The following is a 15,231-nucleotide window of genomic DNA, read 5'->3' as shown; positions in this document are numbered from 1 at the left end:
AGTGTGAAATACTTGCAGCAGCTGTGAATTGTATAGGTGGCTTTTAAACACATGGCATAGGAAATCTAAAGCCCCGTACACACGAGAGGACTTATGTCCGACAGACTTCCGAAGGAGTTCCGTCGGAGTTCTGCCGGAGTTCCGACGGAGTTCTGACGGACTTTTCGGCGGAGCGGACTTGGCCACACACAATCACACTAAACTCCGACGGATTCGAACGTGATGACGTACGACTGGATTCGAATACGGAAGTTCATAGCCAGTAGCCAATAGCTGCTCTAGCGTCGGTTTTAGTCCATCGGAATAGCATACACACGAGCGGAGTTTTCGAAGGGACCGGGTCCGGCGGAGTTCCGTCGGGAAAATTTGAAGCATGTTCCATATTCTAAAGTCCTTCGGACTTTGGCGAGTCAAAAGTCCGTTGCAGCCCACACACGATCGAATAGTCTGACGGACTCAGTCCGTCGGACTTTGGACGTTGAAAAGTCCGCTCGTGTGTACGCGGCATAAGTGTGTTTTGGACTGAGAGAAAATACTTTTAGAAAACACCGCTAAAGTAAATTAAAATACCACAGTGTGGTTGTCATAGGCTTAGATACAGGTAATACTGGCATTAACCACAAAGGCTGGTTTGTTTAAAGAGGAGCTCCAGTCTTGGCAAAATAAAATCAGCAAATACTGTAGCTGCTGATTTTTAATACAAGGACACTTACCTGTCCAGGGATCCCACGATGTCAGCACCTCAAGCCGATTCTTCAATCGGCTTCAGGTGCAGGCATCGGCATCTTCACTAAGGGAAACCAGTTTTCAGGCTTCACAGCCGGTTTCTTACTGTGCATTTACTTACTGTACCCACTCCACCCTCTCCTCCAAAAAATGCCAAATGTGACAGTGGAAGGGGGAGGGTGTGAACAAGCGGAGCTCCCCCTGTTGGGTAGAGCTCCACTTTAATGTTTTGTTTTATAAATAGTGCCATCTGCCTGTGACATTAAATACTACAACTTGCATTGTATCAGTGCAATTTATTGTGCTGGGATTGTCTTCATTAGAGCAAGCACTACAAGAATCATAGGACAATTGTGGCCTTATTATTTCTGAAGGGGCTGACCTCTGCTTTCTGATAGACTTGTATTTCAGCCAGTGAAATTAAACACAGCCAGACAGTAAGCAGTTTCAGGAAGAAAGCAGCTGTTGCTGCTTAAAGAGGAAGTAAACCCTGATGAGTTTACTTCCTCTTTCATTCCCTGCAAAGGCAAAGCATAATGGACTACTATGCATCGCATAGTAGTCCATTATGTGTCACTTACCTGACACAGGAGCCAGCGATGTCACCGCTGTCCCCTGTAGTCCGGCGCATCCATGTTGTCGGTGGGGTCTCGCAGCTCCGCCGCTGTCATTCGGCGAAGCCGCGATGACGTCACTCCCGCGCATGCGCACGGGAGCCGACACGCGCGGCAGCTCCGTTCTTGGAAATGCCGCGCTGAGTGCGCCTGCGCACCGCTGTCTACGGCGCATGCGCCATAGACAGCGGTGCCTGTCTTCGGGCAAATATCTCCTAAACCATGTAGGTTTAGGAGATATTTCTTGGACCTACAGGTAAGCCTTAATCTAGGCTTACCTGTAGGTCAAAGTGTGTTGTAAGGGTTTACAACCACTTTAATAATTCTGTAATGACCATTGACCAAAAACTGACTTTTCAGCATTCGGTATATGTTGGAGAGGTTAACCACCTGACATTCTCTTCCGTCTCTTGGAGACATTGTTGGTGAGATATATGCAATGAGATGTCAGGTCTACCTTCCAGGTTCCTAGTCTCTCTGCTGGATTTTATTAATTTTATATTGGAGGGAATGTAACACAGGAGATAAAACACACAAAGTTGGACGGGGACATCCAATTCTCACAAATGGGAAGGATTAGAGTCAGGAATTATGACAGAGCTCTCACTGCTGGAGTATCAAGGGACATAAAGGAAACCAAGAGCTAACTCCACCTACCAGACTCCGTCTATCATTAAAATATAATGTTCGGGTAGGCTGACCCTTTAGGTTCAGTTTTAAGGGAGGTTTAAGAGTAAACATTTTAAGATCCTGCTCTGTATAACCTGTCCTGTAATCTTAGGAGTTTTCTGCAATTTTTATTTTATTTTTTACACAAATCCACTAGAAAGGAAAACCTGTACCTTGCGGTCATGTAATATGGAACAGCAACCACAGAAACCATGTAGATGTCAAACAATTACTTATTTCCTAGTAAACAATAAAATATTAAGCTGAAAATATGCTTTCCTTTGGTTATGCTTTGCGTTGAAATTCTAATTTAATGGTAATAGTGACCTTTGTAAAGTGTCCAGAGTAATTTATGTTATTCCTTGTATACATAATCATAGCTCTGCAAAGTGTGCAGCACCAAGCCAGACCAGCAAGGACCCCCAGGCATCTCCCATGGACAGTATCACAAGCATCTCCACTCTAGAAGATGATGGGAACCCCGGCAGGAGACTTTTGGGTAGCAATGTTTCGGGAGAGGGGCGCCCACCTGACGTCTTTAACTCTTTCCTCTTCTGGAGGAGCCCATTGCCTGACATCACTGAGGAACTGGAGCTGCTTCCTGTAGAATCACCATTGGAACCAGATCCCGGCACTGTTCCTAAATCATGTCTGGCCAGCAGGGACATAGAAAAAGTGCTGCAGAGTTTACAGGGACACATGGATGATCCGGACGTACAAGGTAAACTGCACTGTAAATTTGGACCAGGGATACTATGTGAGTAACAGAAGATGAGTTTGTATTACATTATCCTTCATGGGACTGAAGGGGCAAGTCCGTAGAACATAGACAGTTCTGTAATGAGCGGACGCAGGTATAATAAATGACCCAAAGGCTTTTTTGTAGCCTCCTTTCACACGGACGGGCCAATCAGTCAGTTTTTCAGACAAAGCCAATCAGACCATCCATTGCTCTCCATGGAGCTGCAGATGTCAATGGTCTGTTGACACCCACCAGCTTCCGATTCAGTCCTATCTGCTAAAAACAGACGTATGGGAATCCATTTCCCATCCATGTAGTGGATCGGATGACAGTCACGTGGAAATGGACAGGCAGCCCGTTTCCATCCGACAGCCCATTGAGGACAGCAGGCTGCAAGTGGCGCACACCATAGACCTGTCATCAGCCTGCTCAGTGGGGATCAGTGGAGAGATCCCCGCTGAGCAGGCAGATCCGCTGGCAAATACTGCTAGTGTGAAAGGGCCCTTTGTCATGTGGGTATTCTAGCAAAGAAACCTCCACCCTGGAGTTTCCAGCTCTGCCTACACTATAGAGCCTTCCTCCTCCTCCTCTACAACTTGTTAGCTAAGCAAGTCCTCCTAGCAGTAGCTGTGACAGGTGGGTGGAGCTGGGAACTCTGATGCAGCAATCCAGAGTCCCTGAGAGATGTAAGAAACCGACATAGTTTGCACAGATGAATCCAAGGAGTCAAATTTGACAAGCCAGCATTTGTGTATTTATGCTAGCTCTTGGCAGTTTGACTTGCCTGATCCTTAAATCGGTTTCCATCTCTCAATTAATTATTATTCGTTCTGTTGGCATCCACTTATAACTGACATTTCAGGTGATCAGAAGGAAAAGAAACAAGTCAGCAGCTACAATAGCCAGCTATTTTGTATTGTGGATGGGAGAAGAGCACCTCCTAACTCCCCATCACAGCCATGGCATAGTTTGAATGGATGCAGACATTATTATCCTCTCCTTAGTTGAATCCTTGCTCAGAATTGAGCAGGCATGATGAAGAACTCGCCCAAAACTGCGTGACCTGGTAGGGCTGGCCTTATATTTTGACATTATTCTTTCATAGGCAGGCTTTGTTTATTTCAGCAGTTTATAGTGATTTACTCTCTCTATTGTATTCCAGCCCAGGTTGAGGTTCTGTCTGCAGCCCTGCGGGCAGCTGTGCTGGATTCTTCACCTCAAGAAGAGAACAAGCAGCCACTCGAGGAGCCTACACCTACCACCTGCACTGCATGCCCAGATACAGAGGAACCTACACCTACCACCTGCGCTGAATGCCCAAATACGGAGGAACCTACACCTACCACCTGCACTGCATGCCCAAATATGGAGGAACCTACACCTACCACCTGCACTGCATGCCCAGATGCAGAGGAATCTACACTCACCACCTGCACTGCATGCCCAGATACAGAGGAAGAGGACCACTCGGAGCGAACAGTCCCCTCTGAAGACCCAGTGAGTGTCTCCTGTCTGCAGACTTTGCTATGTGTGCACATTATCTGGCAGCAGACTGTTGCTCTGTATGTGTTTGTTTATTCATGGAGTGTTTTGTGTGTGTTGTACAGAATTCAGGAAAGAGGGCCTCATTTATAAAGGTGTCTGAAAAAAGAAGCTCTCTGTCTTATGTGTTTTATATATGGGATATTTCAAGTGATTTTAGCCCTAGTGTGCCATGCTGTATAGGGAGCAGGCTATTACAGTAGATGACCATGGAAGAGAGTTGCTAGTATTGATGGGGCTCTGGTTTGTTTTGTACCAAAAACTATTCAGCTCTGCTGATACTTACAGAGGTCTCAAACTGGCGGCTCTTTAGCTGTTGCGATACTACAAGTCCCATCATGCCTCTTCCTGTGGAAGTCATGCTTGTAATTGTGAGCCTTGCAATGCCTCGTGGGACCAGTTTGAGACGTCTGCGTGACTAAAATTAATACAGATAGCTGGTGTGGTTTGGGCCTGACACTTCAGGAGGCCATGGAAGGTCAAATCCTGTACAGAGAAAGGCTGTCTGGTAATCATTACAGCTTGTGAATGTTACTGATAGGGAAATGGCCAGCATGTTGTAAATAGTGAATGAGCATGGCAGGTTAAGGGGACTGGGGTTGTCTCAGGGTCTATAGTACATTCTTCTACCAAGGGTTTATTGCTCTTTGGTTTCTCCTTACATCATATCCATGTGACAGCAGAACAAGAAATAAGAAGATATTACTGGGACAGGAAGAGACAAAAATTCTCATGTACCACACTTTACTGAAAAAAATGATTTTCTTGCACTATGTGTCCCCACTGGAGAGATTTCCCATTACTTCTTTTCCCGACAGGGTGAATCTTCCCTATGAAAGATAGACTGTCAATAAATCATTTTTCAAAGCTAAATAAAAAAAATGTGTGCTGCTGTTAAGGTTCACCCTGTAGCATCTATTTCTGCATGGGATGTTGAAAGACAGACTTTTTTTTTAGTTAAAGCACAACAAATACAGTCTTTGTTGCACTGAATCCATATCTCATCATTTCTTTGTTTTCTGCATATCAGATTCCAGACAATGAGGCTCCGGTTCATAATGACTCTGTACAGGAAGAGGAGGACACAATGAACCAGGAAGAAGAGAAGTGTAAAGTTCAGGTCAGTGTGTCACCGACACTCCCATTTACTCCAGTGTACTGCTATTTATGGAGTACACACTCCATACATTGTTAAAGTGGTTGTAAACCCTTACAAACCACTTTGACCTACAGGTAAGCCTAGATTAAGGCTTACCTGTAGGTCCAAGAAATATCTCCTAAACCTACACGATTTAGGAGATATTTACCCGAAGACAGCTATGCGCTGTAGACAGCGGCACGCAGGCGCACTGGGCAGGCCGCAGATCGCGGCGATATGCCGGGAGTGTCGGCTCCCGTGCGCATGCGCGGGAGTGACGTCATCGCGGCACCAGCGAATCACAGCGCCGGAGCAGCGAGACTCGGAAGTCACTCCGGGATACATGGCAACTGCGAAGAGGAAGACGGACGACCACTTCAGGGACTTCGTTCTCAGGTAAGTTATTCATAATGAGCTAGTATGCTATGCATACTAGCTCATTATGCCTTTGCCTTACAGGGTGTGTTTTTTTTATTTTTTTGCCTTTACTTCCTCTTTAAAGTGGTTGTAAACCCTTACAAACCACTTTGACCTACAGGTAAGCCTAGATTAAGGCTTACCTGTAGGTCCAAGAAATATCTCCCAAACCTATACAGTTTAGGAGATATTTGCCCGAAAACGGGCACCGCTTTCTACGGCGCATGCGCCGTAGACAGCAGCGCAGGCGCACTGAGCGTGGCATCCTTGATAACGAAGATGCCGCGCGTCTCGGCTCCCGTGCGCATGCCGAATGACAGCGGCGGAGCTGCGAGACCCACCAAGAAGATGGATGCATCGGACTACAGGGGACAGCGGTGACTTCGCTGGCTCCTGTGTCAGGTAAGTGACACATAATGGGCTACTATGCGATGCATATTAGTCAATTATGCTTTACCTTTGCAGGGAATGAAAGAGGAAGTAAACTCATCAGGGTTTACTTCCTCTTTAACTGGAATGTCAGTGCTGCCATTTTGGTTTTAAGGTTGTATATACATGAACTATCTGAATATGTTTTTATATGTCATTTTCATATGTCTATGAACTGTACTTCTTTCAATGTTTACATTATGTAGTTGCTTTTAATGTACTGCATACTGAGTGCGATTCTATACCCTCTCTTACGTGAATAAAGTCATTTAGTCACTATATATATTTTGACTTGTTTAGCTGCCCTCTTGCCTCATACAAAGTCCTAACTTCCTTTTATTATTCATTTTAGAAATAGAAATAGAAGTATTCCTGTCCGCCGCATTAAGCCACCTGTCTCAGATTATAGTGGTTCCCTGGGAAAGGAGGAGGGTGTATATTCAGTTGTTGGCAACGTTGCTTTTTGCCTAGTAGAAAACCAAGGGCTGTAAAGAGAATGTACCCTAAAAGTGACAGGGTCTCTTGTAAGTGCAACCTCTGACCTGCTGATACTCGCCACCCCTCCATTTATTTACCAGAGCCCCCATAAACCCAGTGCTTCTGAGTATAGAGGAGCACAGAAAAGGAGGTGTCTTCCTATGAAAGAATAAGTTTGTTTAAAGCAGGGATCCTCAAACTACGGCCCTCCAGCTGTTGTGAAACTACACATCCCATGAGGCATTGTAAAACTGACATTCACAGACATGACTAGGCATGATGGGAATTGTAGTTCCTGAACAACTGGAGGGCCGTAGTTTGAAGACCCCTGGTTTAAAGTGACATAGTCACCGTGGAAAAAAAATTCCCCAAACCAGTTACCTTTAAAAGAATAGGTACTATACTTAGCCTGTGCTGACAATCTTCACCTACCTCAAGCTAGAGATTTTGTTGGAATATTTAACTTGTGACAGATGCCCGTGTCCCCCGCAGGTTGTAGATCCTCTATCTGCCCCCCTATGTTAATACAAACAGTAGTGATGTGGGTCACAAAAAGGAAACTACAGCTTTGAGTGGAGGACACACTTATCTGCCTCTTCTGGAAGTGTAAGGATAAGTTCACACTGGCATTGAAAGCAGGCCATAATGCCCTATGCAAATGATACAATGGACAGCACAGAGTGAAAAAATAAGAATTGCCGGCAATAAAAAAAAAAAAAAAAAAATTTAAAAACTACGTGGCCAAAAGGCCTGGTATAGATTGGGAAACCACACTCCATTTTTCCTTAGATTTTTTTTGTTTTTAATTGCTGGCAATTCTTTTATTTTTACATTCAGCTGTCGGAAGGGAACCCCGCTAACAGCTGATGACTCATCAGTTGTTAAGGATGCAGCAGCTGAAAGAAAAAATGTACCTTTAAAAAAGAAAAAGAAAAAAGGATGCAGCAGCTGGCTTTGCGGCCCGCTCCTTAACAACCAGCTATTGTAGGCGTTTGTGGTGCAGTTTTCAGCCAAAACCGCACATAGGGCGTTTGGGGGAGAGTTTTTAATGCTCATTAAATGCTCAGCAACCGCACCTATTAATGCGCATTGACGCTATTGGCTCATACTATTGTTGGTGTCATTTATGCCTGTGAAAACGTAAAGGGTCATTCTACCTACAACTGGTAGTTCAGTTTTTTAAGGATGCTGGGTGGCAAAATTAGCCGCTGGCTCTCTCAGGGTCAGATCTCTCCTAAAATTCATAGTCTTGAATGGCAGTGTGCAGTGATGGCAGAAGCGATATCTGAATATTATGGAGGTAAAGGTGATATTCATCCTGTACTGTGGAAGTTAATATTGTTATCTTGTATCCTGTCATCAGTTTTTTGGCTTTTAAGAATAAAACATCACTAACATTTGCTTCACGTGCTACAGGATGTTGTACCACAGCCACTGCTCGACCAGTACCTCTCCATGACTGACCCTGTTCGGGCCCAGACAGTGGATACAGAAATCACTAAGCACTGCGCTTACAGCCTGCCAGGGGTGGCCCTGACACTGGGGAGACAAAACTGGCATTTTCTTAAAGACACCTACGAGACACTGGCAGCTGATGTCCAGGTATGGCAGACCTCTGTATAATGTAGTTATGATGATTTTTATTTTTTTCAGAACGAGGAAGAAAAATAGGTGAGTGTTCAAAAATGTCACTGACCATTCACAATGATAATGGTTCAGTAATGTGTTTGCTGCAGTCTACTGGTAGCCTGGGGGGGGCACTTGAACTTTGCACAAGAACTGTACAACCAGTTGTCATATTAACTGATATGGGATAAGCTTGTCTTGTCTGTCTTTTCAGTGGAAGGTGCGGCGAACGCTTGCATTTTCCATCCATGAACTGGCCGTCATTCTCGGAGATAAGCTTACCGCCGATGATCTGGTCCCCATTTTCAACGGCTTCCTGAAAGACTTGGATGAAGTGCGCATTGGTGTCCTAAAGCATTTGTATGACTTTCTTAAGGTAATGTGTACCAGCGAGAATCTCTCACCAGTAGATTGTGGTAGGGTGTCATCCTGATTGATGTAAATTGGGAGGAAAAAAATCAAATGTAACTGTACCCAATGTGTAGTTCTTCATATGAAATCCTCGGTTTCAATGCTGTAATGATGTAGAATTCACCAGAAGGATAATATTAAAGTATTTCTCTACTGGGGAAATTCCTTTATTTTATGGGTGCTGTAACTGTACCCATAAAGGCCTCTTGCACACTGCAGCTTGAAAAAGCTCAGTACAGCTTATTTTTTTACTAAAATACAGCACATTAATTCAGGCGCCTAAACAAGCGCTGTGTATTCTTCAGTAAAAAAAGAAAAATGGAAAAATTTGCATTTTTGGTCAGTAATTTAAGCCTTGTGCACAGATTATCCATTGACAACATGAGAACAAGCTTCTGCGCATGCGCGAAAACGTGCACAAATTTGCGTACAAATTGCACGAACGCATGAGTGCAAAAATGCATAAAAAAAAAATGAGTCGGAGAAAGTAGATGCTCAAATAGGAGTATCATGTGCGAGAGACCTAAAAGTGTAACTTTAAAGAGCCAACTGGGAAGTATGCCTGCGCCCTACTTTGCCTCTAAGAGAAACAATCTATTTTAATAATTTGTTTACTGTCACAGAGGTACCCAGAAGGTCGTGGTGGCAGTAGGGTGGTGATGTCATTGCTCTTCAAGACCATTGGTTACTTCATCAGCCCCATAACAGAAGGTCTTTACCCTTCATCAGCCCCATAACAGAAGGTCTTTACCTCCTTACAGACCTTGGGCTGGGGGTGAACAAAGCAGGGGCCTGTGCATTGCACCCATGAAGCACTGATTGTGGTTGCAATGCTCTGGGGGCTTGAATAAAAAATTGATAAATGCCCACTTTTTATTAATACATTGCTAGTACATTTTTAATTTTTTTTTTAGAAAGGTGGACTGTTCCTTTAAGATATAGTTTACTGTTGATATATGCTGTAAGTTTTATGCACTGTGTGACAGATTGAAGAGATAATTGTGAATGAATTCTCTGTGTCTCCAAAGCTCCTTCACGCAGACATGAGGCGAGATTACCTCTATCAACTACAGGAGTTTCTGACCACTGACAACATCCGCAACTGGAGGTTCCGATACGAATTAGCAGAGTGAGTGACAATTGTATTATAAGGTGATGCTCTGTAGAAATGGGGTCATTAACCACTTTCAGACCGGACCATTTTGCTGGTCAATGACCAGAGGTCTTTTTACAATTTGGCACTGCGCTGCTTTAACTGGTAATTGCGCGGTCATGCAATGTTGTACCCAAACAAAATTTGCGTCCTTTTCTTCCCACAAATAGAGCTTTCTTTTGATGGTATTTGATTGCCTCTGCGATTTTTATTTTTTGCGATATAAACGTAAAAAGACCGCAAATTTTGAAAAAAAATGATATTTTCTACTTTTTGTTATTAGAAAAATCCAATAAACTCAATTTTAGTCATACATTTAGGCCAAAATGTATTCAGCCACATGTCTTTGGTAAAAAAAAAAGTCAATAACTGTATATTTATTGGTTTGCGCAAAAGTTGTCACATCTACAAACTAAGGTACGTTTTCTGGAATTTACGCAGCTTTTAGTTTACGACTGCCTATCTCATTTCTTGAGGTGCTAAAATGGCAGGGCAGTACAAAACCCCCCCAAATGAACCCATTTTGGAAAGTAGACCCCCTAAGGAAATTGATAAGTGGCATGTTGAGCCCATTGAATATTTTATTTTTTTGCCTCAAGCGATTGAATAATGACAAAAAAAAAATTTTTTTTTTTTACACAAAGTTGTCACTAAATGATATATTGCTCACACATGCTATGGGCATATGTGAAATGACACCCCAAAATAAATTCTGCTGCTTCTCCTGAGTACGGGGATACCACATATGTGGGACTTTTTGGGAGCCTAGCCGCGTACGGGGTCCCGAAAACCAAGCACCGCCTTCAGGCTTTCTAAGGGCGTAAATTTTTGATTTCACTCCTCACTACCTATTACAGTTTTGAAGGCCATAAAATGCCAAGATGGCACAAAACACCCACAAATGACCCCATTTTAGAAAGTAGACACCCCAAGCTATTTGCTGAGAGGCATGGTGAGTCCATGGAATATTTTATATTTTGCCACAAGTTGCGGGAAAATTACAAACTTTTTTTTTTTTTTTTTCACAAAGTTGTCACTAAATGATATATTGCTCACGCATGCAATGGGCATATGTGAAATGACACCCCAAAATAAATTCTGCTGCTTCTCCTGAGTACGGGGATACCACATATGTGGGACTTTTTGGGAGCCTAGCCGCGTACGGGGCCCCGAAAACCAAGCACCGCCTTCAGGCTTTCTAAGGGCGTTACAGTTTTGAAGGCCATAAAATGCCAAGATGGCACAAACCCCCCCCAAATGACCCCATTTTGGAAAGTAGACACCCCTAAATTTAGGGGTACACTAGTGAGACTAGGTAATAAATGGCGGGTGCCCTGAAACTATAAAAAAAATAACTAACCAACCAGCGTCACCTGTAACAGTTATATGGTGATCACTGGTGAAAGGGTTAACTAGGGGGCAATCAGGGGGCTTTATGCGGTAGTATATGGGGGTCCCTGGCGCTATAAAAAGCTGCGGCGAACCTAAATACCTACCTGCCTAACTAGCGTCACCTGTGACACTAATACAGCGATCAGAAAAACGATCGCTTATTAGGCTGGGTTCACACTGGAGTGATGCGGGAACGCCACGAATCCGCGGCGGGTTCCCGCATCGCATGCCTCCCGGCGGCAGTTCACACTGCCCTATGCGAACTGCTGGGAGTGTCAGTGAAATGTTAATGACACCCCCAGATCAGTTCGCATATCGGAGTGCGATCTGCAAACTCGGATCGCATGGTGTGAACACCCATGCGATCCGATTCTGCTGCGGACCAAAAAAAGGGTCCCGTGCGAATTTGCGGCGGGTGCGGTCGAATTCAGCCATACTATCTGTATGGCTGAACTCGAATCGCACAGAGATCGGATGTGATTTGCACTGAAGTGCGGTGCGAATCACATCCGTTCTCATAAACCGCTGCAATGTGAACCCAGCCTTAGTGACACTGGCGACGGGGGGGTGATCACGGGGTTAAACCTTTATTGGGGGGGTTAGGGGGGGTACATTAGAACTAAAGGGGGCTAACCCTAACTGCCCTAACAGTTATTACAGTCACAAATGACACCAATGCAAAAAAAAAAAAAAAAAAAAATGACATTGGTGTCACTGTGACTGGGGGGCAGGGGTAATTGGGGGGGTGATCGGGGGGGGTGTGAGTGTGCCTGTCATGTTCTACTGTGTAGTGTCGTGTTGGTGCAACTCACCGATCCTCTCTCCTCGGTGTCGGAACGAAAAATACCGACACGGAGGAGAGATTACATCACTTCCTCTCCTGTGTTTACATTACAGGAGAGGAAGTGATGTCACGGAGGATTTTCATTCGTCGGGAGCGATCGCGAGGGGATGGCCATGAATGAATGGCCGCCCCCTCATCCCGGATCGCTCCCGAACGAATACCAACCGCCGCAGGCACGGGGGGGGGGGGGGCGATCGGGCCCCCCACCCGCGGGAAGGCAGGGACGTACATGTACGCCCATATGCCTGCCCGTGCCATTCTGTCGACGTACATTGTCGTGCGGCGGTCGGCAAGTGGTTAAAGTGCATCTCCGAGAAACACCTGAAACATACAACCTGTGGGAATACCTGTCCTGCATACCCACAAGGCTCTGCATTTGGTGTTCCCAGACAATCAGATTGTTAGTAGCAAAGATTTTATTTTATTTTTTTATCAGTGGGGTGAAAGAGTGCACTATCTGTCACAAAGGTAGTGTAATATTTAACCAATTAAGGGCCGAGCCTCTTTTTGAGATGTGGTGTTTACAAGTTAAAAACAGTTTTTTTTTGCTAGAAAATTACGTAGAACCCCCAAACATTACACAATATACATTTATAGGCGGAAGTGACGTTTTGACGTTGCTTCCACCCTCCCATGCCATGGGGCCAAGCAGGGGCCATCTTCCCCTCAGTCGGCAGCCAGCCACCCACGGCAGAGGACGCGATTGGTAAGCGCTGATAAAAGTGATCTTGCACCGAATCCGCCACAGAGACCACCTTTATCCTAAAGAGAAATGCACGGCATTCCCGAAAATAGTATTTAGCATCAAAGTACTGACGTACGGGTAGGTCGTTTTGCGGGAAGTGGTTTACCACTTCAATACCACACTATAGCCGAAAGATGGCTACCACGTGCAGCTCACTAGTTCTGAGAGGGCGTCCATGGACGTCCTCCCAGTACACGCAATCAGGCGTGCTCTGACACCGCTGTGTCCTTTGTCTTTTGGATACAGCTGATCACAGATTGAGGTAAACGGACAATCACAGCAGCCCTTTACCATCCAATCACAGCTGATCACATGTAAAACATACTTGCCGGTTATCAGTATTCCTTTCTTCATGCACAGTCACTGTGTGAGGAGAGCTGATAGGGCACATTTACATTGATAGTCAGAGCAGCCTGGTCATTGCCTCCTTATCAGCGCCCATCTGTGCAGCTTATCAGCGCCCATCAGTCAAGAAGAAAAAATAATTTGGGTGCAGTGTTGTATGACTGCGCAATTGTCATTCAAAGTGCAGCAGCACTGAACTTTGAAAATTGACCTGGGCAAGAAGGGAGTGAAAGTGCCCAGTATTGAAGTGGTAAAGGTATTCTAGAAAAGAGGGAAAGGACTGCTTTCTTTGATTCATACACGGTGTTCTCAGTGGTATTGTCATGTAACTAATCCAATAGTGATGTGGGGAGGGTAAGAGGGGTGGACAAAAGTAGCTGGTTGCTGTTAGTGCACCAGATCGCTCCCAGTCTATAAAGAGTCCTCAGCTAATCTACTAGACACCTGTAGTGTCCATTTTTTAATCCTTAAAATGCTTGCAGGTTTGCTTGAAATAATCCAAAGTGCACAGAATGTTCCATACCTGGCACACAATATGGCAGTCTACAGATGGATCTTTTAAACACAAACTCGCCATCACTGGCTGTCTGCATACTGGTCTGGTCATCTTTGCTGTAATGATGAATCCTCTCCAGTTGGAGGTGCTGTCTCTAAGTACTATTGAAAATGCACTGAGAAAATCTTTGTGTGGGTTTTGTTCCAGGCAGATGATCCTCATCCTAGAACTATACAGTCCCAAAGACATCTATGACTATTTGCGAGTTATAGCACTGACGCTGTGCTCTGACAAAGTATCTGAGGTCAGGTGGATCTCTTTTAAACTGGTAAGTGGTGCTCAAGACTGTATCTGTTTATATAATAATTTATTTGGTAAACTGTTTACTTATTTTTGGATCATCGTAAATACTGTATAATACGGGAATGAAGAAAGGTGTTGGGCAAAAGCAAATAAGTACAATGATTAGCATCTGTCAATAATAGAGATACTTATAGAGGGAATCATCCTGGTTTATCAATTAAGGAGTGCAATAAAAGGAATCCCGCTCCCTCCTGGCACTAAGCCCTGCCCTGCCACTCGTTCACGGGGCTGTTGCAAGCCATAGCTGGGGTGAGGCTCAATTCCTCCATGGATAGGTGCTGAGGTCCTACACTATGTCCTTGGATTTTAGGCCCAAGCTATACTCTGGTATTCCATTTCTGCTGAAGCTCACGTTAAGCCCTGCCCCTCCTACTGCTAAATCAACAGCTAACATTCAACAGTTTAAAGCCAGATATTGAATTGCAGGGGCAGGCTTAGCATGAGGAGGAGGAGGTAGAGTGTACCACTGATTTGGACAAAAGTCTTTGTGTACAGCATGGGTGCCCAGCCTGTGGCCCTCCAGCTGTTGCGGAACAACAAGTCGCATGAGGCATTGCAAGGCTGACAATTACAAGCATGACTCCCAAAGGCAGAGGCATGATGGGACTTTTAGATCCACAACAGTTGGAGGGCCAGAGGTTGAGCACCCATGGTGTACAGCCTTTTGTCTGATGCTACTCACATTCAGTTGTTGCCATGCTGAATTCTTTACTCTGAATTCATGTTTTTAGTGAACTGCCCGATACCACATGCAAAAAGGAAAGGTGATGAGGATAGGGGAAGAATAGTAGGTATAAAAGGAGGGTAGACATGCAGCCAATGTATTTCATGATTTGAAGATGGCATTTAAATTTCTTCAGCCACCATGAGAGACACGCAGCAGCTTACCAGATCCTCAGATATAAGGAAGTCTGACTGTGCTTTTAGTGACACATCCCAGAGTAGATGCATGGTAGCCACAGTTTACCCTTGCTCCTCTCAGCTCCACGAAACAGTATTCAGATTACCACTGGATTTTCCTTCCACGTAAATCGAGCAGTAAAATTAATACCCAAGGAGGAGAGTAAGGCCAGCCATACATGGAGCAAATTTCTTTTCTGCA

The 15,231-nt window shown here is 44.7% G+C and overlaps 1 protein-coding gene across 1 annotated transcript in view; it reads left to right on the top strand.

Moving 5' to 3' along the window:
* LOC143935982 (serine/threonine-protein phosphatase 4 regulatory subunit 1-like) overlaps positions 1–15,231 on the top strand; it is a 78,934-nt gene that overhangs the window by 46,015 nt on the left and 17,688 nt on the right. Inside the window, exons 11-17 of the mRNA XM_077460230.1 lie at positions 2,390–2,730; positions 3,914–4,248; positions 5,324–5,413; positions 8,171–8,356; positions 8,595–8,756; positions 9,820–9,920; positions 13,974–14,094. Coding sequence (XP_077316356.1) covers positions 2,390–2,730; positions 3,914–4,248; positions 5,324–5,413; positions 8,171–8,356; positions 8,595–8,756; positions 9,820–9,920; positions 13,974–14,094 — 1,336 coding nt within the window. The remainder of the gene's footprint in view (positions 1–2,389; positions 2,731–3,913; positions 4,249–5,323; positions 5,414–8,170; positions 8,357–8,594; positions 8,757–9,819; positions 9,921–13,973; positions 14,095–15,231) is intronic.

The sequence above is a fragment of the Lithobates pipiens genome, unplaced genomic scaffold (assembly GCF_037356315.1).
Source record: "Lithobates pipiens isolate NorthernLeopardFrog02 unplaced genomic scaffold, aLitPip1_a1.2 Scaffold_28, whole genome shotgun sequence".
NCBI lineage: Eukaryota > Metazoa > Chordata > Amphibia > Anura > Ranidae > Lithobates > Lithobates pipiens.
Note: the sequence above shows the minus strand (reverse complement) of the source record. Positions and strands in the feature narration are given on the sequence as shown.